General features: G+C 44.1%; 2 protein-coding genes and 2 long non-coding RNA genes across 5 annotated transcripts; 3 read left to right on the top strand and 1 right to left on the bottom strand.

Moving 5' to 3' along the window:
* Window positions 1-4,448: 4,448 nt before the first annotated feature.
* LOC131879713 (lachesin-like) lies at window positions 4,449-8,147 on the top strand. The gene is made up of 8 exons (XM_059226092.1): window positions 4,449-4,480; window positions 5,545-5,752; window positions 5,827-5,994; window positions 6,125-6,253; window positions 6,341-6,652; window positions 6,727-6,786; window positions 6,855-6,932; window positions 7,543-8,147. Exons 2-8 carry the CDS (start codon window positions 5,554-5,556, stop codon window positions 7,707-7,709), a joined length of 1,113 nt encoding a protein of 370 aa, XP_059082075.1. The 5' UTR covers window positions 4,449-4,480; window positions 5,545-5,553; the 3' UTR covers window positions 7,710-8,147.
* A 444-nt stretch (window positions 8,148-8,591) lies between these two features.
* LOC131879733 (uncharacterized) lies at window positions 8,592-11,344 on the bottom strand. Of its 2 annotated transcripts, none has more exons than XR_009373182.1 (3): window positions 10,375-11,344; window positions 9,408-10,293; window positions 8,592-9,042 (listed from the first exon to the last, which is right to left on the bottom strand). It is a non-coding gene; the product is annotated as an uncharacterized LOC131879733 (long non-coding RNA). The 2 variants fall into 2 exon arrangements; XR_009373183.1 differs by lacking the exon at window positions 8,592-9,042 and having other exon boundaries at window positions 9,237-10,293; window positions 10,375-10,678; window positions 10,767-11,344.
* LOC131879695 (uncharacterized) lies at window positions 10,174-15,511 on the top strand. Its single transcript, XM_059226070.1, has 4 exons — window positions 10,174-10,571; window positions 11,092-11,254; window positions 11,428-11,792; window positions 12,338-15,511. Exons 1-4 carry the CDS (start codon window positions 10,359-10,361, stop codon window positions 15,269-15,271), a joined length of 3,675 nt encoding a protein of 1,224 aa, XP_059082053.1. The 5' UTR covers window positions 10,174-10,358; the 3' UTR covers window positions 15,272-15,511.
* Window positions 15,512-16,713: 1,202 nt separating this feature from the next.
* On the top strand, window positions 16,714-18,757 carry LOC131879736 (uncharacterized). The gene is made up of 2 exons (XR_009373186.1): window positions 16,714-17,206; window positions 18,166-18,757. It is a non-coding gene; the product is annotated as an uncharacterized LOC131879736 (long non-coding RNA).
* Window positions 18,758-27,346: the final 8,589 nt, after the last annotated feature.

Genomic DNA, 27,346 nt, shown 5'->3' on the forward strand with positions numbered 1-27,346 from the left:
CGAAAAACTCCAGCTTTGCTCGGGGTATTACTATGAAGAATGCCTCCCAGATATGATACTGCCGAACCGCAATTCAAACGTGGACCCCTTAAGACCGGATGAGTGGAGAGATCCATTCAACTCTTGGCATTTTCTTTGGAACAAGGCTAAGAATGATTTTGATCCAGAAGCGTAGGGACTAGCGACGTCCCATTTACTGTAGGTAACGTAACCTACCACCTGGTTGTCTCAAATAAAAAGCTCTTGGGACTAAATGTACATGAGAAATCATTGGAGATTTTGAACCTCCAGTATTTAATGAAACCATATTTTACGCTGGATTTCCTAACCACTAATTCAAATCAATGCGGCTGATAATTTTTTCAAAGAAATGTTCGAAGCGACTGTTGATCTGACGCTCTCCCAGAAGTCCATGAAAGGTGTACGCACTTGTCAGGTTAAGAATAGAAAACGTAATGAGATTGTTGGGCAAAAATGATTTACCCTCGTATTGAAACAACATCCAGTACTACTGAAGATGTAGCAGATCCCGACTTTCTTAGTAATCACACGAAGAACAAGGGGAAATACGAACTTAGATGCAGCCATCGTGCATCCTTTGCATCCTACATATACGTACAGCACTCACTCCTACCGACTGTCAAAGACCTAATGAATGGATTTCTCCCTGATTGTGATGAAGGGTTGAGACAATATATATGTAAATAAATTGACGTGATCCCCAATCCCGGAGGCGAATGTGGTGGTTAATGAGGACGAAGTCGATCCTCTAAGATGGCCGATTGATATTGATGATTTTCTCTACCTCCTCTCCATCTATGCAACGATGTCTTAGTACAGAAGACCTCGGTGTCATTTTCACATTCAATTGTTTTCTGTGTTCATTGAGGATTGGATCGCCCCTCATCTCTTTCGAGAGCGATCTCAATCTTTAAAAGCGCCAGTCTATGCTCTTCCCATATTTCACAGATCACAATCTAAGGCTACTTACTCCGTGCACCTTGTACGGACGTTCTAGTGTGCAGTTTAATGTCATACTCGCACAATACAACGGCACGACAGACCGATGTGCTACTACTGTAGAGCTAGCAAATACTGTAGAAGTAGCTAAACTAGAGGCATCAAGTGACTTCACAAAAGGAACAGAGGGGAATGAGGATATCAAGAGGACCAGCCCTCCCGTACGTACTAAAGGGGCCGGCCAAATCGACGTCTTTTCTATTTGGGACCTTTGGAAAGAAAAATATTTGGATGGGACACCATGCAGACATGAAGGAGCCAAATGTTGCCTGCCCCAGTAAGTTATCGTAGTCTTTGTCATAGGGCAATGGTAAGGGAGAAGGCGTAGAAAGGCTTAGATGGCCAGTTGGCCACCCCGACCAGAAGAAAACCATATTTCAGATCGAATTGGATTTAAGACAACGGAGTGGCATGCGTAACAACTTTCGACTGAGACGTGACCATGAGCCAGCCTTTTGATCGCCAATCAAGTCAAGTGCAATCCTTGCACACGTTTAAGACAAGCAATGTCTCGTTGGCAGTGTTGACTTCTCAAAAAAAAAATCCTTTCGCCCTGCAGATTTCGATATCCCCATTGCGATTTGGGACCAAAGAAAAAATCTCGGAAATCGTTTGCCATACAGTACAAAACAATTCAGTTCGCACGGACTAAGACCTGATTGACATGAAACAAATAATCACTAACTCCTTGGAACCAGACCCCATTTGTGTGTGTGTGTGTGTGTGGGTGGGTTTTCCATTGTGGTGGAGAAAGAAATTTCGCACCACTGGCACACGGGATTTGTAGTAGCAGTAAAACTGCTGCCTGGCATCGTTGGAGACGAGATGGGAGGAGATAGAGGCCATTACATGAATAAAACATCCTCTTTCTTCACCTCTTCAGATGGCCATTGAGTGCCACTCCGTGGTTGGTGTGGAACATAAATGCAACCACTTCAACCACCTCAATCCACCACCCTTACTTACGTACGTACGTACGTACGTTGGCCATAGGAAGAAGAGGATCGCCAGGAGTTGTTGGTTCCTTCGAAGGATGAAGAAACTTGCCATCCAGTTCTCTTTCCCTCATGTTCCTTTCGTTCCTTTCGTTCCCATCTCAGTCCTTAGTCTCAAGTCATGACTTCGTAGCTTCTTTGTCGGATGTAGCTAGCTGCGGAGGGAGAAGGTGAAAGGGCGCCAAGATCGGCACATTTTCTAGAACATGGAACACATCAACAGACATCAACAGCTTTGAGAGCAAATAAAGATAGCAATCAGGGCAGATTTCAGAGCCCCTTGTTTTGTCAAGAATGTAAGAAGACGAGCGAGTAGGAACGGATACGGATATAAAAAGCAATCGCCCTTTCCTTCTGCATGCCCTCATGCCCTCTGACGTTATGGTTGTTGTTGTTGTTGTTGCTGTTTCTTTTCCATCAGATTCATGTGATGAAGACAAAGTTCAAGTTTCTCCTCCTCCTCGGGTATGCAATGTGCCATGGTTGTTCCGCCGTATTATCTTGCCCTTTCGGTCACACTTTAAGGAACTTGAGATGATAAAAATCCATCAACTAACCGTGAACAAACAATGCATGAGTCCGGAGAGAATGGGTTCTGAACAAGATGGGTTGCTCCTCGCCTGGAACTGATTAAATTTGGCCTTATGCCGACACTGCCAGTGCCACCAAAAAGCATTGCTGAAAAAAGAAATTCGTAAGAAACACAATTCTTCATTCGTCTCAATCTTGGTGAACTGAAGTGGTCCCGTTAGGTTCTATTGTTTTTTTCATTCGTCCCACTCTTATTCGCCGTGGTGGATCTGCCATCTCGTGGCACACTCTGGGTTTTGCTCTCTTCCACTCCCATTCATTGGGTACATAAAAAATCTTTCCAGGTCGTCGTTTGGCACCATCAAGAGCAACTTGCTCCCCATTTTCCTTCCAGGACGAGAGCCTAAAACAATCCCCATTCCCCTTTATCCAACCTAAATTGTCATTGAATTTGATCCCTCGACGGTCCCGTGTTCCAAGAGCCCCGGTCCTCAAGCCAAGCTTCAAAAAGAGGGGGAAATGAACGGAGGGACTTATTTAAATGAACGTTCTTCTTCCTACTTGATCGGCTCAATTGGAACACGATAGTTAGACAAATTTTCAAGGGCCAGTATGAAGCGACATATGGACGTAAGGAAAAGTTCAATAAGACCAACAAAGTCTCTCTTGTTTGACAAATGCACGATATTTAAATCCTGAAAAACGAAAAGAGAGGAGCCATTTGAAAAAGGTGACGGGGGCAAAATCAGTGGGTATCATTTGGCAATGGGACGAGGAAATGGTGGGATTCGGCTCAAAATGCTGAAGGAGATATTTCCATCTCATTCTTTTTGCATCTTCGAGGATCTCGTCTCATCTTTCAAGTCAACCTGAGACCTCTCTTTCTCTCTCTCTCTCTCTTTCCCTTTGCCCCTTCTCCGCCCTTCTTGGTCTTCAATTCAAGTAAAAGAGAGCCGAGGGAATTCTCCAGGAGTTGTTGGCATTCGTTGAGCGTTCGTATCCCGTGCTATTACAACCCTTAATGCTGTAACAATGGTAATCGTCTTTCAACACCGTTGGTTATTATTGGCGTCCACCCACAACACTCCAACGTACGTACATACATGCATGTAGAGTATAACACGAATTTGACAGTTAGGCACGAGCAAATGAGGTCATTTCCACAAATCTTGGACTTTATTGCCCTCAAAATTTGTTGTCCATTGAGGAAAGAACTAGTTGGTTCCACCATGCAGGGGTTCAGCGCCAGGAGTCCTTTTGTGTCATGGGAATAGAAAGAGCCCACTTTGGAAATCTCAGACTTCAAGCACTCCTCTTGTCGTTGGCGTGAACTCATTCTTATTCGGCATACATTTTCTTTTATATGTAAATTTAATGTCCAAATGAAGACACCTTGACTTTCGAGGGCATAATATATGGTCATAGGCTGGCAATGTCCAGCCTTTATCTTTGGGTCCGAATAACATTGTCATGTTCGAACTGGCTGTTGTTGGACAACAAGACGAAAGTTCCCCCTCGAAGACAAGCAAAGAAATCAGTTCTTAGGAGACATTTGTTGCTCAAGCTTCCTTCCATCCAAGTCCATCAATCTCTTCTCAAGTAATTTTTGACTCACGGCAACAATTGAGCTCATTCCCGATGGGGAATGTGTTTTTGCCAAGACACGATTATGTCATGCAGAAAATGATAGAATTCCTCGGATGGCCCCGCCGTCCGCAACCCTGATATGAGTGTTTAGTAAAATATCGTCATTCTTCGGGTTTGTTTCAGTGTTTGCGGAAGCCCGACGACAACGTGACCAATTTGACATGAGCAACGAGTTGGACTTGTTGCCTCGGGACCCTGAGTTTGTCAACCATGTGCCGAATATGACGGTGGCCATCGGACGGGATGTGGATCTAGATTGCCAGGTCAAAAATGTCGGGGAGTACAAGGTGAGTTGGGGTCGAAATTGACATGTTATTGCTGATTTATCGCCTCGTTGATGGAGATTTCATTTCACCTCAAACGACTTCAAGGGCCGAAAGAGCGAGAGAAAACTTTTCGGCCCCAGGGGAACACCTCAAAATGGATTATTCGGCCGCCCATAAGTCATGGGTATATCTGTTTGTTTCCACCTTCGCAGTAATTTGTCATAACCAAATGGGCACCGGGCGGGAAACTAGTTTCTTCTTTCTTTCTCTCTTTCCTTCTTTCTCTCGTTCTTCTTTCTTTTCTCCCCTCAAGCGACAAAAAATAGATACATCGTCAGAAAAAGTGGCAAAAGTTGAGAGTTGAAAAAGGCAATAAAGAAATGTGGAACTGAGACGAGAGGAGCAATGGGTCCCTTCAAAAGTGGAATACATCTCTTGGAACGTTGAAACATTTCCTTGAATACATCCACTCACTGACTGGTGGAACCAAGCGGTCGACGGAGGAAAGCAGGAGGACCAGAATAGAGCTCTGCTCCACTGTGCTCTACGGTCTAGTACGTAGTGTAGTATGTACGTAGAGGGGTCCAATAGACTTAGCTTAGTCGTCTTCTCGTTTCAAGCCCCAAGCATACAGGGCATGTCAGCCAAAACTGCAAAATTTCCTCCATAAATTGTCCCACCAAATGCAAATAGCCCCAGAACAGGAATACCCTTATTTTCGTTAGTTCAGAAACCATAGCTGAGCAGAAGGCTATGGAGTGGCACGAGCACGGCTTCTTGTTGCCTGGCCGTTTTTAAGGATGTTTAAGGTGATTCAAATGTGTCTCAATTATCAAACTGGATCAAAACTCCATCAAACTAGTATCGAAAGGGATGCTCACCCTCCCGCCCCTAACCCTCAGAAACGGACCTCATCTATGGTGAATGTATGGAGAGGGGAGGAAGGGCATCGCTGAGGAGTAGCTTTTGTAAGGTGAATGAAATGGTTCAAGTATGCAACAAATTACGTCAGTTCTCGAGACGTACAGTAATTGACTTTGAATTGACTGAGCCCGACGCCGAGTCTCATTGTCCCTCTTTTTCAGGTGGGATGGATGAAAGCTGAGGACCAAACCGTCTTAACTCTCCACAAACGCGTTATCACGCATAACTCCCGCATCCGGGTCACTCATGACGAGCATCGAACCTGGACCCTCAAGATCGTTCAGGTCCAATTGGAAGACCAAGGATGTTACATGTGTCAGATCAACACGGCAGTCATGATGAAACAATCAGGGTGCCTGAACGTCTTGGGTATGGACTAGATCGGAACAGATTCAATAGAAAAATAGAGGACCATACAACAGCATGGATCGCTATCTTTTCAGTTCCTCCGGATATTGACTCGGCTCGAACCACCTCAGATGTGACCGTGTCCGAGAGTCAAAATGCCGTTCTCTTCTGCAAAGCTTACGGTCAACCCGTGCCAACCATCACATGGAGGAAAGAAAATGGAAAGCAATTCATTATCAAAGATGGCTCGACTAAAAAGAAAGGTACCGTCTCAAGCGAGATAAAAAACACATCCAAAAGCCAGTATTGGGAACTCCCTCTCGACCATTTCCAAACCTTATCTACGTAGTATCCAGGTCATTGTTCTCAACATGTTGTGCAAATAATTTTCAGTTCAAGAATACTCAGGAGAAGAGCTCCACCTCCACAAAATCAAACGCCAAGATATGGGTGCCTTTATGTGCATAGCAAACAATGGCGTGCCTCCAACCGTGAGTCAGAGGGTTGTGCTCAATGTCAATTGTAAGTGCCATGGTTCACTTATCTTGGTTCTACCGTAAGCCGGTTGAAAGAAAAAAAAAGGAATGATAATCATATGCTTTGTCCTAGTTGAGCCAACGATTGAAATCAAGAACCAAGTGGTGGGCTGTCCCGTGGGCAAAGAGGTGGTGCTTCAGTGTTCGGTTGAAGCTTACCCTAATCCCCATAACTATTGGCAACGATCCACAACGCAGGGAGGTGATCATGAGATCATCATGGCTCCCAATCACAGTCCGGACTTTGAGATCACCAACCAGGTCAGCTCTTATCGCTCGGAGATGACCTTCAAAATCAAGCGATTCGCCAAGGCTGATGCGGGTACCTACACGTGTATCTCCACCAACTCCTTGGGTCGTAAAGAGGGGACGATACGTCTCTATGGTAAATTGATAATGCTGAAAAATATCGATTATACAGAACACATTTGAATAAGATTCGATTGCTTTTCTACCTAGAAATCATTCAACAGACTGATGCTCCCTGGATTAGTTTCACCGAGTCCAGTTACTCCGCTGGTAAGTTATTATGGCAACACGCCGATATCAAATAATCAATCAACCCTGTTCTATTTCCCATGGTCCAGAGGAGATTGAAGAGACCTATGGTCAACGCATAACCCATGACAACAAACGTGATCCAATTCAAAACATATCGACAAAAGGTATTGATTGCAATAAATCAAGATAAGGGTGAACCCATGGTATTGAGCGTATGTGCCTGTAAGACATACCTTAGTTGTTTAATCAAATTAATTGACAGGACTCTCGCTCGTAGCCAAATGGAATAGCTTTTATAACCTGATCAACTTTCTTTATTTCAATATGTTTTCATCATTATGATTCCTACTCACGCTTGGTTTCTATGAAAATTTAACCCAACAAAATTATAATTACATATGGGGCACAAATCAGGAAGCCACGACGAACAGTTTGGCCGCGGTACACCAGGGCACGAACTACTAGAAATTAATGCTACAGGGTAGCATTAGGCTAGCCTTTTAGTATTTAATTCCTCATGCTGCAGAACTATTTTGCGATCAAAAACATCATAATTGAACAGTATAACAATGCCCATTTGAAAGGATAAAAACATCTTAAAAGATCCCAATTTCCAATGCCTCATTCAAAAAACATTTCTTGCCAAAGCACACGTTTTTAGATATCCTATTTTATGTCCCTTTTGATTGACCCTTGATTGTAAGAGTGACAGGTCTCTTAGGACGTGTTCTTCGACTATAACGTATCAACTTATTGTTCTTTGTTTTGTTTCAGACACTTATACTCTAAATGAGAAGAGCCATCCAGATTCAAAGCAAAACGAGAAGAAATCCCGCAAAGATCGCATGTTCGCAAATTCAGAGCCAAATCGCGGAATCGCTTCATGGAATCTCATCCTTTGGGTGATCGCTCACTTTGCCCATGTCATTTGGAACAATTAACAAAGGGGCTAGTTTGCTCAAAGATACTCAAGTTTAAATTTGTACCTTCAGTTTTGATTCTGGCCCGAAATGTTACTGACTCGATCGACATTCCATTCAATTCATCTTACCCACTAACAGATTGTCATACCCCAACAACTTTGAGTTTTAGCTTGCATAATGTGCCATTGTCATCGTTACATTGTTACCTTTATTCTTAAGATACCCTCGCATTAATTTGGATAAGTTTCGTGTATCCACTTTGAAATAAACCCGACTTGAAATACCCAATTTGAGATTCGCTTCAAAACCAAAGGTTGGGTAGTTTTTTTCTTTTCAACGTTCCGCACATGTTCTTACAGTAGAGTTTTTATGTCGCTTAATTAAGATATGCATTTGACAATTTCTTGGAAAAAATGAATTCTGTATTCCAACACTAGAAAGAGAGAAGTATAAAACGTCGCGGATGATTACAAATTAGGTGTGGAGGAAACTATTTTGTGATCCCCCATGGCCAATTGGCGAGTGAAAAACAACCGTGCCTGTTCCTGAGGTTTGTGGTTGCGCGAAGTTCGTCAAATGATTGTCGGAAGATCCAGGAGACAAGAATGCGTATAAAATTAATGGATCCAGAGCATGATGGATTCGTTTCACGGGAAATCTCGTTGAATTGATGTGCGAGCCAAACCAGAGAAATGTTCTCAGTCACTCAGGAAGAATTGAAACATTTTCTCTTGAAAGTCTTTGGATTAGGTCCCAAAGCCAATTGCTTTTAAATAGCTTCTTCCTCCTTGTTTTACCCAGGCAAATCCTGATTCATGTGCTTAAGACCTTACACGATGTCTTCCATCTTGTCACTTTGTCACATCCTGATCCCTTTAGATAATAATAATGAGTGTGAAATTTCATGGAAAAGAATTATACATCTTGGTTCAGAAGGCAAGCAAGGGTGCTACGAAAAACAGAAGAGGGTCTACATATATACATCATTACTCGATGTCAAAGGATAAAAATCTAATAGTGTGTTATTTGGTCAGTAGCTTTTTATGATATCCATTCAATACCTCCCACCTTCCACCACGAAATGCTAGTCATGACCCTTGGTAATAATGGCAAGAATCGCACGAATCGTCGGTCGTAGGGTAGACGGTGATTGGTGAATGGTGAATCCGTTGGAGAATGCGAAGAATGACAATTTCAAGTTCCGCTGACATGCAGATGGGAGGGTTCCATGATCAGCGAATGTAATCGAGGGATGTTACGAAATCAATGTGAGCAATTAATTGATCAATGGTTTCCGGTGGTGGGCTCTCAAACCCACATAGTAGGTATTATGGAAGAACGAACGGACGGACTGAAAGTGCAGCGCAAGATTAACGCTTCATCATGAGCAGAGGGTATTTACTTACGAAAAGCGGTTGATCACCTCGCACATTGGTTTCTTAATCCCATTTACCCGCCCACTTTTACACGAGAATACGTAATTTCATCAACCCCCCCACCAACCCCCCCCCCCCCCCCTTTCAAAAAAAGGCAACCTCGCATTGGGAAACTGCCGAGCATTTCTGGAAATGCCAGATATTTTCGTCTGGTTTGAGGGCTTCCAATCAGGTTTTGAACGCATCTAATGAGCGAAATTTTCCCCTATGATACTAATCTGAAATGGAATGTGTCTTTTCCCCGCTCTATCTTGATTAATGAATGACCAGGTTGACCTACCTACCACTATACATACACAATGCAGAGGTCGAGTTAAGTCCTTGGAGGAACGGATTGACATATTCATTGTGTAACCAGGCCGTCAGACCAAATCCTTTCCGAATACGAGTACTCCGCGATCCGCTTTTCCGTCCTCCTCGTCTTGTTCATCTTTTTCTTCGTCTTCTTCAGGTCCTTCCTCTTGATCATCAAGCAATTTGCATGACTTCTAACCACGTGAACCGCCAATGCAGGATGGATCATCATGCTTGCTTGCTTGACGCTTCTCAATTCTCAATTTTCAAATCTCAACTTGCTCACAAGCAGCGCCTCTGACGGCCGCCGGAAAACCAAGGGCCCGCCGCAGCCACACTCTCACGCGAAAACTGAGACGGAGGACGCGGGCAAGTTTGCATGTCTTCGGAGATTTTTCAGGGATGCCGCTTCTCACGGCTAGCTGCCTCTTCTTCATCATCATGGTTTCAGTTGCTCGGAGATTCTGTGACAGTTGAGACGTGTGCCGGCGACTCGCAAAGCAAGGAAGACACTTTTTCTGACACATTTTGGTGGTTGTGGTCATTTTGGAAAAGGATGTTTACTCCATGTTAAAGTGTACAATGGTGGCTACGGAACATGTTTTTAGACAACGGTAAGTCTGTCACCACCTACTTGTTATGGACGAAGCGGTAAGGAAGCACATTTTAGATCACATCTCTTTGCTCAAAGAGAAGTGGAAGATGCCGGCAAAGAGAACACTTGAAAGAAGGGATCAACTTGAAACTTTCGGGTCAAAAACTTGAGAGAGCTCTCTCCACATAAAAGATTATGAACTGAGGACAGTCCGGGTCAGAGTATCCTCATCAATCGGTGCGTTCACATTCATTCCACGGAAAAGAAATCGAATTCCCTGTAACAAAAGGATAGTTTTCCATCGGGTGAGAAGACTGGCAATTTCCACGAACATCGAGAATCATGGAATATCTCTCACAATCAAAGGATTTCGAGCGCCGCTTGCAACATCTTGAGACGACGTTCGCCAAGACTTCCCAGTCAAGTCATGAGGGGGCGTTGTCTTTCCCTCCCACGGGTCCAGGCAAGAATTTAGCCAGATTCGGGACGGATAAACTTGAGAAATCCGATTCTTGCAGTGCCTTCTCAGACCGGAAACATTTCTGTCGACAAAAGGTTGAGTGTGGCCACGAACAAATCCCCATGCCCTAAATGTCATGCCAGCTTTTGATGCCTTGGCCACAGAAAGCCAGAATTCCATTAGAATTTGTTTTTTCACAATCCTTTAGAGTAAAAGCAGAGAGAACAATTCGTTTTTTAAGCCAAGGAATGTCTCGAGTGTCAGTTTTTGTTCGACATTTGAGCATCAACCTTTTGTGAAGCACATCTTGGCGTGGTCCAACACGATTCTCGCATGTTCAGATTTTTTTCATCCCTCGACCAGATTTCCAAGATAACCCTCGACACCTCGTCACTAGAAAATAGTGGACGAAGTCAATCAGGCATTCATGCGAACTTTAGATTCCCAAGCACTCGGAAGGAATTACTGGCATGCCATAACTGGGATGGGGAGGGGTGGACCCTAATCGGAAAACCAAAGCTATCCCCTCGAACGCCTCTCGTGCCTGAGATGATAGACCCGAAAAAGATGAGGCTGAACTTGGGGGATAGCTTTGTCAACTTATTTGCATGCTAGTCATTTGCACCCAGTTGCAAGTCCGATGGCGGAGATTCAAATGTGATGATCCATCCCGATCTGTTTCCAAGGTGCACCTCCACCTCCACCATGAGCAGTTTGGACGCTTCAGAGATACATCCAAGATCCCGCCTCCAAACTTATAGCTCACGAGATACACAGGGTGACTAAGATGAAGGAAGCGCTTTGCCAGCAGTAATCGTCTGTATGCAGTATGCACATAATTGCTTAATTCAATCTTTGCATGGTTTAACATCAAAAAGCAAATTGTACCTAGTAGTACCGTATGTAAATTTGGCCTTACTATCTTGTTCACCCTGCATTTGCCTGGTTAAGATATCGTGGATGAGGATGAGGACGAGGAAGAAGAGGAAGATGTGGCAGCAGCCTTCATCGAGGCGAAATTGAAGTCGAATGAATCGCAGACCGATACTATCGACCTCTTGGCCAAAATGGCCTCATGGCGGTTCAATGATCAACGATGTGAACTCCCACGTCGTTCCACCATGACTTCGCTCAAAGAGAGAGAGGAACCCGACAAAGAAATCGAAAGTCGAGGTTCCAGTTTACATGAACGCGCTAGTCTGGGCAAAGGAGACACTCCGGCGAAAAAGGGGGTGTTCCGTGGGCGTTGGTGCGCTCCTAGGAAACCCAAGAGAGAGGGCTCTCCATTACTAATGAAGCGATCAAAAAGTCGTGGAGTAAGTTTAGGTGTGGCTTGTAACTCAATCATGTTTAAAGGGTATTCTTCAGCGCGTGTGCCGCCATTATTTTCCGAGTTCTGAAAAAAAACAATTGCATGATATTTCCATGTCAAATATCACGATGACGCGCTTTGATTTTTGTTCATGGTGTGTAGTAATTGGTGTCAGAAGGATTGCCCGTTGAGCCCCCGAGAGGCATGAAATTCCGCTCATTCCACAAATTATCAATGAGAATGAATGCGCTCGCAGTCTGCGGCAAACATAATTTTTCAACAGGCACCGGGTTTTGTAGAAGCCATGCATGTACCATCAGCACTAGTACCACGACCACTTCTACCATCAGCCTCACTACCAGCACTTTTACAGTTTACTGCTACTTCTACCCCCACCACTGCCATCACTACAACTACCACCACCACCTGCGGCAGGCAGGCAGGCTTGAAAGTTGTTGCACAAGATAATGGGTGAAAATCACCAGCTCAGCATCATTAGCGGTCTCTCGAGCAAAATCCCACTTAATTTTCTTTCCCATTCTCTTTCAGGTTAAGCCCTCTGGAAGTCTCACCTCTGTTTTGAAGCCCTCTTTATTAGAACAAACCCAGACCTCGTGTTCGTCTTCACCTTCGTCATCTTTCAAGTTCCGCTCGGTGGATAGTTCACCGAATTTACTTCGGAAGATGGAGACTCGACTCCGTCGGGGTGGGAGTGGTGGGGTGGGCAGCGCGGGCAGTGGAGGCGGGTGCGGGAGTGTCGGCGATGGAGGAGGAGGACCAAGAGGAGGAAGCTACCCCTCACACATTCTCGGGGAAGGGGTTCAGGGCTCTAATCGAGTTATGAAAGACCGATCAGCCGTGGCGAGTCGATCCGAGTTGTTTGAGCTGATTGATCGTTTACAATCTTCTCGACTTGATGACCAACGATGCTGCATGCCTCCCCTGCCTGCCAATGGCGTGGGTTCCGACGGTCATATGTTACTGGCAGGTCAATTTAAGGGCCCCACGGAGAATGGGAGCCGAAATCCAACGTCCAAGATCCTGTTGAGTGAAATCCTCAAACAACCACCACCCTACCCCATGGTGGTTTTGCCCAAATCAGGAGGTTACTGGGTTGATCCACCCTCACAAGCTGAGGCATTCGCCCGGGCCACCTCGGCTTTGTCTGCTCCTTCAGGGGATATCTATGCTCGGGTCACGCCCAAAGTGGATGTCGTGTTCGAGACAGACGAGACAGCACGTAACTATCGGGCCCATTTCCTTGGCTACGAACACTATAATTTTTGTGCCATCGACGATAATTTCGGCCCAGTGGTCATCTCGCTCAAGACTTACAGTGATGGCGTCAGCGCTGGCTCAGCCGAGACCAACGTCGACTCTTGCGTGACGAAGACGGTGAGAAACAATCATCCCGACAATGCTCGAAATGGCACTCACACCCGGATCATTGTCCGATTAAGCTCGGGCACCACACACCGCTTGCTCTCACACAAGGATTTGCCCAATGACCTGTCTCCGGTGAAATTGGCCCAACACGTTGTTAAGGATCTCACAATCGAGCGACTATCTCCCATCCTGTGCCCTAAGGCATCCGAAGCCCTCGTCAATTACGATGAGCATGTCTTGGTGAATAACTTCAAATTTGGACTCATTTACCAGCGCAGTGGTCAAATCACCGAAGAGGCCATGTTCGAGAATAGGACTCATTCGCCTGCTTTGGATGAGTTCATTGCCTTGATGGGAGACCGAATCAATCTCGCTCAACATAAAGGATATCGGGGTGGTCTCGACACCCAATATGGTCAAACGGGCGACGAATCCCTTTTCGAAGTGTTTCACGGTCGGGAAATTATGTTCCATGTTTCCACCATGCTCCCCTACACGGAAAATGATCTGCAACAGCTTCAAAGGAAGCGTCACATCGGAAATGACATTGTGGCCATCGTATTTCAAGATGGAAACACGCCCTTCACACCCAACATGATCACCTCCCACTTTTTGCATGCCTACATTCTTGTGCAACCTATTGACCCCTGCTCAGCCAATACCAGGTATAAAGTGAGTGTTACTGCCCGAAGCGATGTGCCCTCATTCGGCCCCAACCTCCCCTCTCCACCCATTTTCCCTCGGGGACCGCAACTCAAAGAATTTCTCCTCACTAAGCTCATCAATGCTGAAAATGCATGCTACAGATCCGAGCGATTCTCCTCGCTGCAAAAACGTACCCGTCAAACGCTTTTGACCAACTTGGTGGGTGAGCTCCAACGACAAACAGAGATCTACACATCACCCTTCCCCTACAAAGAGGGATTGTGCAAGGTGCCATTGTTGGACCCCGCCAATAGCTCCAGTTTCATTTCATCTGTCAAGAAAGCTTTAACCAACAGATCCAAAAGTCAGGGCCCTCCAGAGGGACGGTTCATGAAAATCACTCGGGGAAAGTCGTCAACCTCGATTCCAAATTCCGAGTTCTCACATGGAGTGGAGCTCCTGTCCTCCACCATGGCCAGCTCATCCTCGTCCAGGACATCTTTTCCTGGGTCTGTATGCTCCGCCACAATTGCCAGTTTACCGGGAAACACAAGGCTACCCGTAAAGATTCCAATTTTGCCTGGACACTCCGGTGACTCGGGGCATGGGGACAGTGACAATAGCATTAGCTCTGGTAGTCCCGCATTACCAAGCAGTGTCAATGGAACCGTTGATCGGAGTCGAAGTATGGAGAGGTTGACGGCAGGCCATTTGCGGCACAAGCACCATCATCACCATCACCACCATTGCGACGATTCAGATGAATCCTCGCTCAGCTCGTCAATAGACCCTATGGATAGCGGGTACAAGCGCTTGTCGGCCTCAAATTCTCCACCCTCAATATCTCGAGGTCGATCTGTTTCCCCGCGACCAAACAACAATCGGCACCACGCCGTTCCTTCTTCATCCTCCTCACCCCATGACCACCAATCCTCCGCCTCAGCCTCTTACTTCCAAGGTGAGGTGTTTATCAATGGCAATGGCAGACCTCACTTCAACCACGAACATGCTCCCCATACCACCATCATCTCCATGCATGCTCCGGATACACCCACCAATTATGAGATTGATCCCAATTGTCAAAGTGTGGTTTCGGGCCCTGTCACCATGATTACCCTGGAGGGCGACGCTGTGGCTGGGCAACTTGAAAAACTCCAAGAAGAGATATCCAAGCTCAGAATGGACAAACTGGAGCTTCTCCGTCAGAATGTTTCTAGTCAACACGAAGTCCGGCGACTTCGCGAACGGGAGCTGCAACTTCAAGCCGACTTGAACACGGCCAGTCGTGAGATCAACCGCCTCCGAGATGGAATGAAGCGATCCCCGAACAGAACCCTCCCCACCACCCCGTGCCCGTCCTCGTCCTCGTCACCTCCCTCGATCACGGCCTCAATCCACCACTCCCCCATTTCGCCCACCAACACGTCACGGATTATCAAAAGAAGAATGTGATGCGCTGTTATCAGGTCGTTGTTTTACTTTCAAACCAGGATCTAGTCAAAAAGCCCCGTCGTCTCTTCTGCCTTTGTGGCCATTATCCATGATTGAATGAATGAAAGAATGATGTGAGATATGAATTTGTTATCGTGTGCCCAAGCTGAGACGGTTAAATGATGTTCAATTCCAGTCAATAAATAATACAACGAAAGAAAACCATTGTTCTTCTGCCCCTCTGGTTGATTAAGCATTGGAGATCATCAAGGTTACATTTGGGGGTCTGCAAAAAAAGGCTTCGACTCCCGCTGTTGTTGAATTTAAATCGTGGCGTAAATCAATTTTTCTTCGTCTTCATTTCAACTACTTCAACCTCCATGGGTGTTTTGCACCCCGTGGGTTGGCAAGTCTGACAGACTTGACTTGAAAGGGATTCCAGATTTCCTTTCGAGACGCTTTTGGAAGCAACACAATTCCAGTTGAGCGAAACTTCATCGATCGGGTTTTTTGAAGTGAATGTACAGTAGTAGTCGATCAAATCAGCGTGGAAAACTCATTCATAAGCAGAGCTGTTAGTTGTCTGTCTGGTCGAGCTTTTAACCTGCAAATGATTGTGTTCAGCTCTGCTCCAATGTACTCTACTATATTGACTCTTCCTTCTCTGCCGAATAGCGGTGGATGGCTGTGCAAGAATCTTGACGATTCCAGAATGCATGCATAAGGCACCCCAGGAATTTGCATTTCATTCATTGTGGAAGATGTCATGTGTGTAGATCAATTGATAACCTCTTTGAAGCTCTGCTGCCATGACTTCATTCCATCTAACCAAAGAGGCGCGAGCTGAAGAAAAAAGGTTGGCAAAACCACTTGGAGGCCATCTCGCATTCAATTGTCCATAAGAAACTTATTAGGACATGCTGTCCGCTCGTTCGTAAATAGTCTTACTCGTAACTGGCACTCTTGTAAGTGCATTAAAGCGCTCAGTTGGCTCTATTTGTCAATTCATTCATAGTACTCAGATCTAGTAGGGGTTTCGTTCGATCCAAGTGCAACGGGAAGTCCTTGAGAACAAATGATCGCTCAGGACTTTTGCCTGAGTATGTGTGTGTGTGTGTACGTGCACATGATCCATAAAAGATGCTCATGAGGTTGAAACATCCCAATAAATTGTTAATGCTCCCACAAATCACGGCTCAAACACTCGGATTTGGCATTCACAGTCCTGCGTCACCTTGGATTCTTTCGCTGATGGTGAAAGAGGATTCCGTCTGACCTTTTAATTTCGATCAACTAATGACTGAATTTGCCCCCGACAAGAAGAGAGCACCAGGGGGAAACTCGATCTAATTCTAGGCTAGCGCCCATTTTTCCGAGGGAGGAGCAATACCACTTCAATTTTGACGTAGCTAGTACGTATCTGCCTTCAATATCGTTCAGGAGGTGGATCCTTCCTCTGGGTGCTTCCTATTTGTACGAACTTGTACCCGGCACTATCAACATGACCCTGGAGTTCATGAGCCTCTTCTGTTTGTCTTGGGCTCAAGCTGAGTGCAATCAATAAGCATCTACGAAGAAAACAATCCGACGGTCTTAAAGACGTTATCATTTTTCTCCCCAACTTCAAAATCGCTGTCTTCGCCATGAACGTGAAGAAACGAGATCAATCTCTAGGGCAGATATCTACAGTATAGTTACTCCACTCCCCATGTTCGGGGAGTAAAGTGATGCCACCGCAAGCGTGATATGTCTTGGTGGGAAAGAAATGGAAGTCTCTTGCTTAATGATGATCTTTTGTCACCTCGAAGTCCTGATAGTTTTGGGGCGGGTAACATGGCATCCAGGGCACGACCAATGTCGACGATTCGGCTTCATGTGTGATCCAACCCCAAAGCAAACACTTAAGCGACGACAACGAGTCCTTGGCCAAGGCAAAATATGATGGATGCGGTGTAGGTAAGAGGAGGAGAAGGTAACCACAAGACTCGTGTAACTGGAACAGGAAAAAAACCATGCTGGATTGAATGGGTACGTTGAGATTGATATGTATGGAGAACATGATTTACCTATTGCACGGGTAAGTGACCTTCATTGTCACTAATTCTTAACGTGGTCTGGGATTCGGTTCATTGTCTCTCGAGATATTGCAAGAGAGCTTGACATTTCTGGACTTAATATGCAGTTGATTAAGTTCTATAGAAGTTCAGTGAGGCTGAACCCTGGACAAGGGAACTTTGTACCTGTTTTAAGACCATGTGAAAGGAACCTGGGCAGAATCAAATGCAGACAGACGCTTGGGGGGTACTTTTTCTTTCTTTGGGGCAGGCCATGATATCAAACCAAAAGACTGAGTGGCCGGTCCTTAAGAACATCCTTTAATAGAGTGAGTCTAATCATTCATAATGGTGAGATTGCTCTCAAGGACTTGATGCCCACATTCTGCAACGCATACCGTAGAGCATAAATCCTGTTTCGATTTTTCTTTGCCGCTCTCATTCGCAAAGGATTATCTTCGAACACCTCCTCCTCCTCCTTCTCCTTCTCCTCAACCTTGTCCTCTTCCAATAGTAGAACCTACCGTATGTACGTACGTACAGAAGTAGTAGATACAGACGATCGAGATTAAGCCCACTTGGGCGCAGCTCCGGTTTTTATTTATCTAATGGCTAATACACATCCTGTGTACCATAATTCAAGTAAAACTCCGAAACTAATTTCCCCAGCCAACTTCGAGCTCGGGGGGGCTCTTTGGGTTGTTAGATGCGCCAAAGAGTGAGCCCACGCTTTTGATGGCACCGGGATATCCTTAACACCGCTAGATCACTATCATTCAAATGAGCCCCACACAAACGCATGCAAGGTCTCACTCATCACCTTGATTTTCGGAATTAAATATGCAGATTTCTTCATTGCAGCACGTTTGGTTTTCTCTTTCACGGGAAATCATGCCAGATTATCAATCGACGCCATTTTTCGTTAGCGCAAAATCTTCATTCGCACTAAGCTAGCCGGAACAAAGGAGGGGAAAAGTCGACTAGCAAGCAGACACGAGTACTGCCATCGAGTGGGGGTGATAATAGCCAATAACGCGATCGGAAAGACACGTGTGAGTGGACTACTATTCTGGAGGAAAACTTGTTCAAAGTGATTAAAATTGGCATGAGCATCCATGCAAGGCAAAATGACGACTGTCTTTATTAGTTTCCTCATCATCACCGTCATCTCATGTGGAAAGGAACTTCAGCTGTTCTACTTTAGATTTAAAGAGGCGCAGCACATGATTCGATTTCCTTCATCACCAACTCCATACGTAGACACACGTACTGATGGGATAATTCGGACTTCAAGTGTGACCAAATGGCATGAGTCCGGCTCAAGCACGCAATCCACAATTTCTTTCCAAGAACTGATTCACTTTTTTTTCCAACATCAAGCCAAGAATTGGCAGAACTTTGGCTTCACGAGCGTCATTTCGTGCACATGAATGTCGTATTAAACATAAGAGATGACATGCCGGGTGGGTGACTGAATATAACCATGCCCATTATGTTTTATGCATGGCGGTGAACCAATAAATTCCTACCAACATAAACTCTGCCGATTGCATACGCTGTATGGCAGCTGTTGGTCCGAATCCAAGTGTTTCCAACACCTCTCCAGTTTCAGTACGTATATTCTGTGCAATGTACAGTGCTATGTGACAGGATGAAGAGGAGCATGATTACCTACCTCAGTGTGTCCGCAACCGAGTTATTAAAAGGATATTATGGTCCGCGTTGAAAGTTCGAGCCACCTGTACGTATAAAGCATACGCCAAATATGTGAGTGAGTGAGTGAGTGAGTGAGTGTGTTGGTTTCGATCAACCTTTTCGAACCTCGAACCTCTTCTGTCAGCCATTCCTTTCCCGAACAATAATTATAAGGATTCATTGTGTCTCTGAATTGCTCGTGCGAGAATGGATTATCATTGACATTCGACTCATCCTTAACGATTGCCTCTTGTTTCCTTTTGAGAACCAGTCAACCAGCCACACGGAGGTCCCCGAGGATTGAAACACGGGGTTTTGTTGCAGGCTCAGACAAGTGGAACATCCTCAACCATAGAGACACGAGGAAATGTGGCTGATTTTTTTGCCCCTTTGAAGGGCTTCAAGCTGTATTGGTTTTAAATTTCAAAAGGCAGAGGCTCCATAAAACAAAGCTCGAGAGAAATTGTAGTCATTGCTCAAACCATAAAACGAAGTAAGTGTAGTACAGGGTGAACGGGATAAAGTGTTACAAACAAAAGCATCTATTGCCGCTATGAAAATTGCTCTAGATACACCAGATTCTGGATTTAGGCTCTTCGATGAACTCCCTTTCAGTGTAAAAAAGATTAGTCAAATTGGTCGCTCTTGACAAAAAATATGCACAGAAAACACTCACTGTCAGCCTCACCGCTGGCACGCACTGTACTGTCCCTAGAAATGACTTGCTGACCTTTGCTTCCGTACGTCGAAAGCTGTTGTTCAAAAAATTTTGCAATGGTTTCAATGCAAGCCAATACCGTCGGCAATTGGGGCACCAAATTTGAAAGTAAATGGTTCAACCATATTGTCACTTTTGTCAAAGCAAATTCTGTAACACCTTATAAAATCCACCCTGTAGGGGTGGTAGTAGGGATGGTAGTAGTGATAGAAGTAATCGAAAGAGGAGGAGGAGGAGGAGGAGAAGAAGCGGAATGGATGCGGGTGCATGTCGCCAATGTCAGTGGTTCACCACTCCCCTCCTACTTCTCCCCCCCCCTCCTCCTCGTCCTCCTCCTCCTCGACGGAGGCCAATAACAAAACCTGGCCTGACTAATGTCTGATGATTTTTATTTGACGTTCAACCATTCCATCTTCTTCCTCGAAACAAGCCTTGAGGAAAAGTTGGTGATGACGTGAGGGAGATAAAGATGTCACGAATTAGTAGATTTCTCTCCATTGAACCTCCCAGACAACGCGCTGTGTGGGTATTCTAGCCTAGCTTGTGTTTCAGCATTGGGGTAGAGTAAGTGCATAGAGTACGCAGTGTACTTATGTACGTACGTACATAACTACAAGTATGCTAGTAGTGCTAGTAGACGTCCAGGACCGTTGTGCCTTGATTGTGGTTAACTGGTCGGGGGGACTCGTCTCAGTCAGTTGTGTGATAAGTAAATGGGATCTCGAGGGTTTCTTTCCCCACTTGAGTGTACCGTAGAATGGGTGATTTCATCGTCTCCTTCGTAGTCTTCTTGTCTCATGGCATTGGATGTCATTTTTCTTTCAGTGCGTCGACGGCTTGGTCGTCTTGGTCGTTGTGGTCGTCTTGGTAGTCCTTGTCTCTCGTACTCGTCGTCGTCGTCCGGTTCACTTGATAGGAGATTGGAAGATCTGCTGGTTGGTGTCGTTTTCATGGCAAAGACCTTAACAATCAAATTGACTCGAATCATGCAATTTTGACGGGAAATGAGACAGAGCGAACCTTCTGCTCAATAGCGGTTCCGAATGACTATCCACGTTTTTCCACACAGCCTGATGGGGACAACGACTCATTTTATTAGGGGTGAGAAAATACCTGTTAATAAGGAAAAGCAACTTTCTTTCCTCGGATACTGTACATATGATTCAAACATCTGTCTGGGTGAAATTTGGTGATTTTGGTTATTTCCTGGAGTTTTCTCTCATTTCTCGCTGAAGGTCAAACTTTTAGGCTCTGAAAATCAGCAAACGTGGTTAATTATGTCATTATTCGGCATAAATAAGTAGAACTCGGGCAAACGTGAATGACCCTCAAGTTATGGAAATGGGATTCAGGGGGGGTGAAAAAATTCTTATACTTGTATATGTCAGGCAGGATATGGTAAGCAAAACTGAGTCTTGGGTAACCAACTACTAGACCCTTTGCCGATCCTTAGTTGTGCTCGTCAAGTTCATTGCCATTGTTTTGAAGGCATAACGTGAAATTGAACAGAGCTCGTCATTGATATAGCCGTGCATACAAGTAGAGAGCAATGGGCAAACAAACAAAAAAAAATGAAGCCAAGAAAATACTTTTTGTGACGAAGGAAACGACATAATGCTATGCACAGTGCAATATTTTGGCCAAAAGGCCGAGTCATTCAAACTGAGATCCCGTAAGTCGAAGCGAGCAATTTGGACAAGGTAATGAAAGGTTTGCTGCCAAACATGCAGGTTTCAATTTTCACAATTGATCTCTTCCCATGTCCTCAATGAATGTCACCTTCGTTCGTCCCAATAGTCATCGCTTTGTCAACTAATTCATGAAGAAGGAGCCAACGCATCATTCATGACGATAAAGTAATCGGGAAGGTTGAGGGAGATTTTTGGTCGTTCTTGAAATTTGTCGTAGCACATTTATACATGTACGCACATACCCAGGTACGCATTTCGTACGCAAGTAGGACGCATGTCGCTTGGTTGGCTGGGTTTTTTTTTCAAACGTCGCCTTCAAATTTCGAGATGACACAATGCCCAGTAGGATACTGTTCGCTCTCTATGTATGTACCGTATGTATGAATGTATGTATATGTAGACTTCACCATCGACCTTGTCGATCCGAATACAGTTTTCTTTTGGAAAATCCTCATTCATGAAGTCTCAGGAAATGAATGTCTATCCAAATCAGCCAAATCATGTTCTATGCTATCAAACTTCCCCCCATTTCTCATTTGAAACTCGAGCCAATGGCAGGCAGTTACAAAAACTTATTTTGAAACCCCCTAATGGATCGATCTTGAATTGGAATATTGACAAAGATTGCATAGAGACACTGTGCGAGTACCTAATACAATACGTAGTGTAGTAGATACGAGAACAAATTGTAACAATAACTAACGGAAGGATGAGGAGGAAGGATTCACAGCTAACGAGAAGGCACGTGAAGAAGGAAGAGCTGCTTTGTTGAAAGAACGTGCCTTTGATTAGTTGAGTGCTCAAGGTCCCGGTGGAAATGTGGCAAAACTGCCAAAAAATATCAAACGAGAGAGAAAGACAGGGCCGTGCTCTTTTTCCTGCATGAAACTGCACGCTAATGTCGTCGCAAAAAAGCCGACATGTGTGAGACAGTAAAAGAGAGACAGAGAGGGAGAGAGAGAGAGAGAGATGTGCTCACAACTAGAACAGATGAGTGAGTTAACAGGCCTATGATGGGCTTGTAGGTGTAGAGGACTGGTGGTAGTCGTAGTACATGGTTCGGTGCTAGGCCACATCATGCTCCATAGGTCGGGATGTGGTAAAGAAATAATCGATGCTTGTGAAAGACTGTCTCTCGTCTTCATTTTTTTCCCTTTTAGAGCCACAGTCGCGGTTATTTTTAGGGGTAAAAATGGGCCGACCTTGGGCTAATTTTGACACGTTCAGGCACTTTGCATTTGTAACACGAGCAACGTGCCGCAACCTGTAATCAGCATGTTCTCATCATTCGAAATATGACTCCAAGATTCAGTCAGTCTCCGTGGTAATGCTCAAAAACATGATGCGTGATACTCGGGCTTTTACCTCGACGTGTCAGAGCGACAGACAAACCGAGTTTTCTTAAGCGATTCAACTGGCAAAAAATGCTGCCATTCAAGAAGATCGTGTCAGATACGCATAAACAATGTGGCCTTTTCTGTGCCTGATGTTCAAATCCGATCAAAGGTAATAACATCTCACGTGGGTTCTGTTATCCAAACAGACCGCCAAAACAGCTGGACAACCATTTGGTTCTTGGTGTCGCTGTCTGGATGGGCGAAGGCAAAAAAGCGTGAGAATGGAGCCACTGAATGATTTCCGAATGTGCGACATATTTCCATGGCCACTTTCTGGGGCAAAATTTATGCCCATTGTGAGGCTTTCAGGGAGGAGGGGTTAATGGAATGGAGGTGGCTCTCAACTTTCACCATTGGCAAACTACTTGCTCGATCATGTTAACCACATTTTCTGGGATATGTTCATCTTTCTACGAGGGAATTGAGGAGTACTGTATGCATCTCAATGACTCCTAAGCACTACCCGTACTCGCTTTTAACCCGAATGAGCTCTAGTAAATCGGGGCCTAACTGGGCTACACTCAATCTTTAGGCATTTCTCATTTCGTATTACAGATTCTAGACTCTCCACAATTTGAAGTTCGAAAAAGTCAGAATGTGGCGAAAACATAACGATGTCTTAAGCATGCTTTTAAATTCCTAATTTTTTTCCTCCGAGTCCGAGTGTGGCTGGTTGATGAGGGTTGTTCAGAGTAACGCTCGCCAAATTGCTTTGGTCGATGAGCTAGAGTTTTGAGTGGAAAACTCATTTTCTAACCATGCATATATTAGGGATTAATGAACGAGAGGTTAAATGATGCGAGACGTGGTCCGTCAAGGTATAATTAGTTGGATTAATAACCACATCTTGCCGTGCTCTCTCCTAGCAATGATTTAAGATGACCGAACTTTCTCATGCAATGCATGCAATACATTAAGCATCACCTACCAACCTCAGGCTATGATCAACAGAAAAACGCAAAACGAACTTCTATTGACGAAAAAGGATATTGTCTGTGCTCATACGCAGTCAGAAGGTTACCCTCACATACCGTGCATGGCTGGGATTTGCACCTTTCCATATGGGGACGATATTCTCATTCACCACAAAGAAGTCGGCATCTTTTCCATGGGGTCAAAGTTCCTGTCCAATCCTTCTGACGCATGAACAAAAAAGGAACAGCATTTGCCCAATGATGTCAACGAGGGGAGTGCCAACTCAAAGAGGACACTGGGCAATTACTTTAACTTGTCATCACGTTCTGAGTGGGTTTTGAAATGGATTCAAGTAGGTGACAAATCACAAATATATTAACGGGTTATATATTATGACTGTTTTTCAGTGGTTGAAAAAAAAAGAGTTTGAACGAACATTTGTTTTCCCAAAAGTTTTCTCCTCGGCGACTATGACCATCTGCGCTCTCAATGTTAAAGCATCATATTTGTAGATAAACTTTATCATGGGAGAACTATATCGAATGAGAAAAACAATGACGGTATGTGTTTCGTGAAAAATAATTGAAAAGGAATTTTCTCTAATCCTGCCAAGGTTATCTAAATCAAGCCCTTGTAACCTTGACTTTCAAACACAAGATAGTCCAATACAAGTTTTGACCAAAAGAAAGAAGGTCCACCTAGAATTGTTGAATTTTAATCAATACTTCCTAAGAATGTTTAAAAATATTTCCCTTTCAAGCCATAATCTAGGCAATCTCGTTTTAAGTGACATACCTATCGTACCAAGGAAAATTCTTCGTATTCAAAAGAGCACACGACCAAAATGTTCGTGAGTAGAAGTGCCTGGATTACCTTTAAATCAACTCATTGCTCTTTTAATGGATGGACTGATGTCGTCCCCGACGCAAATGAAGCTGAATCAAAGGCGCCGTATTTATTTGAACTCATTATATAAAAATATATACACGTACAACTGTAACTTATGGTGAGTGGGATCGGGATAAACGCAAGCTTTCAGAGAGCCCGGTCGTAAAACGAGATTAAGTGCCGTTAAATTGTTTGCATTTCTACAGGGAATATAGAGAGTCTTAGGTTTGGCTCAGATTAAGGAAAACGAAATACGTACGTGGCTCTATTACGACATCCTGTCCAATCTTGCAGAATTTTAAGAACCGATTTGAATTACATGGTTGTACGATTACCCACGAACTTCTAGAAATATGGACTGTGAACGAGCTTCCGCCAAATCGGGCTGCTCTTGGTCATAGCAACACTGAGTCATTTTTCGAATTAAAGCAATAAAATAAGAAACGTAGATCACCTCAATTAAAGGCAGGCCATTTTAATGTTATTTACTTGTTAAGTGGTTCGTTTCAAAGTTTGAAATAAAGTGAACAGTTTAGGATAAGAAATTTTTGCCTCCATTCTCTGTCTACATCTCTAGAAGTCCGTGGATTACCAGATGGTGGCTGTTGGCCATATACGTATACGCATTATTTGTGGAGGTATATATACACAGAGAAAAATAGAAAAATTTGTATCGATGACTAGAATATAACTGTGGTAATGTCTTGGGCTTATCCCAATGGGAAATGCTTTTCTGTTTTTTTAGACTTCACTTCAAAGATGTATTGCTCCAGAAGCTCCAATTGATGCAAGGCAACGGTAGATTTTGAGGAGAGGTTGACAATCGCTGAGAGTCGCTTGATGTAATGAAAACATATCTTTGATAACAAAATAGTGCCTTGTCTAAATAGGCAAATATTTTCAATAAGACAAACATGCGGATGAATAGTCAACCTCTATTGGGGTTTATTTTCTAGAAGTGGTTCCCATGAAATGCATTGACAAAAGTGGATCTTCATTGGATTACAACCAATCAAAGGTTGATTGCAGTTGTTAGATGGAGCAGATGAGCGTTTCTGTCACAAAGCAAATTCTCTTTTCATTTCCTTTTTTTCTTTTTTGAAAAGAAAGTTTCTTTTACAAATTGGAAGAATTGGTCTTTCCACGATGCAATCTTCATACAACTTTGAAACAAAAGTGCCTTTCGAAAAGAGTCCCTAGATGGAAAACGGGTCGAGTTTACCCATTCATATAATCAGGACTTTGTTTTAAACGAGAAATATAGCATAATAAATTCGTTCAAGGCCAGTTTGGTTGTGTTTAATCGGTTTTTTTTTTGAATAAACCATTTTGTATTTCTTTCAATGCCAACACCCAGAAGCAACTACGAAGATAGGAGGCATGGATCCCTGGAAATGTCCTTTGATCACGGAAGTGACACATCGCACACTCAACATCACGCTCAAAAATTTGAAGGGTCCAATCTGACTGGCTGGTTTATTATGATTATTCCTGGATCCTGGGTAATCTGAGCGTATCTATGTGTAGAGTAAATGTGCTGTTTAAGTCTGCTGTGAGTCAAGCGTCAATCAGAAATTCAATTTGCTAGAATGATATCCATCTTTGGAAGTCATCCCCAGAAACAAGCGCCGCTTAGCAATGCCAAAGTAATCATGGAAACCAGTCGCAATTGGAGCAAATCTAAGCCCACTCATTATAGAGCAATACACTGACAAGATTGAACAAAATGCTACTATAGCTTCATCAAGTTGACATTTGAGGGCAAAAATCTAGACTGACAATGAAAGGCCAATTGGACCAAGTCAGTAAATTGACTCAAAACTATGTATGCCATCCATCAAGGATTCCAAATAATTGACGTGAGCAGTTCTTCTTTTTCTTTCAGTGGGTGTGAATGAGGATGGCCATGGGATTAACCTTTTGAGTTGAAAATTGTTTTGCATTCTGATTGGGCCGTCTTTGAAGGCCTTACGCTTGATCCAATGACAACTTAATCGCCAAATGAAATGTGCCAAGACATCCAACTGACATTTCACTAGACCCATTTCCAAAAATAATAGAATAAATCAACACTATCAAACAGGATTCCACCCATTGGCACCAAACTTGAAAAAAATCTTGGATGACCCACATTAGCTTCAGCAGTACGTAGACCACTACATATATGAACGCGACAAATCTGGTCTTTTCTCTTGTCTGCTCATTTACAACCGATTTTTTTTTTCTGAGCCCGGAATTTTCAATTGATAAATATCATACCATATAAATAAGATCTTTCATTGAGATGTTTCAAGAAATGAAGGGCGCACGTTCTGAGTGCAAATGTGGAGACCCGAATTTGCCATCGCAACCGATGGAGAACAGCTCGTCTTGAACTAATAATTCTGCTTCTAATGATGATGATTGAGTTGGTGCAAGAAGTAAGCGAGAGACGTCCGTAGACATGTCAGAAGACGAAATAGAAGACGCCAGACCTTGATTCTCCACACCAAACTCATATGAGTTTGATTGAAATACTCCTCCTCGACAGTTCCACACTCACTACATACATATACGAATGTTCGTAGTGCTAGCTAGCACGGGTGAGGTTCGTAGATTCGTAGATGGATAGATAGAGGAATGGATGGATAGATGGGTCGATGGATAGATACAATACAATGCAGTAGCAAAATAAACGTGCCTTGGGAGTCTCCCACCTTTGGCTACTGCTCGTATTATGCAATCTCCTTCTATTCCGA

This window comes from Tigriopus californicus, chromosome 4 (assembly GCF_007210705.1).
Source record: "Tigriopus californicus strain San Diego chromosome 4, Tcal_SD_v2.1, whole genome shotgun sequence".
Taxonomy (NCBI): domain Eukaryota; kingdom Metazoa; phylum Arthropoda; class Copepoda; order Harpacticoida; family Harpacticidae; genus Tigriopus; species Tigriopus californicus.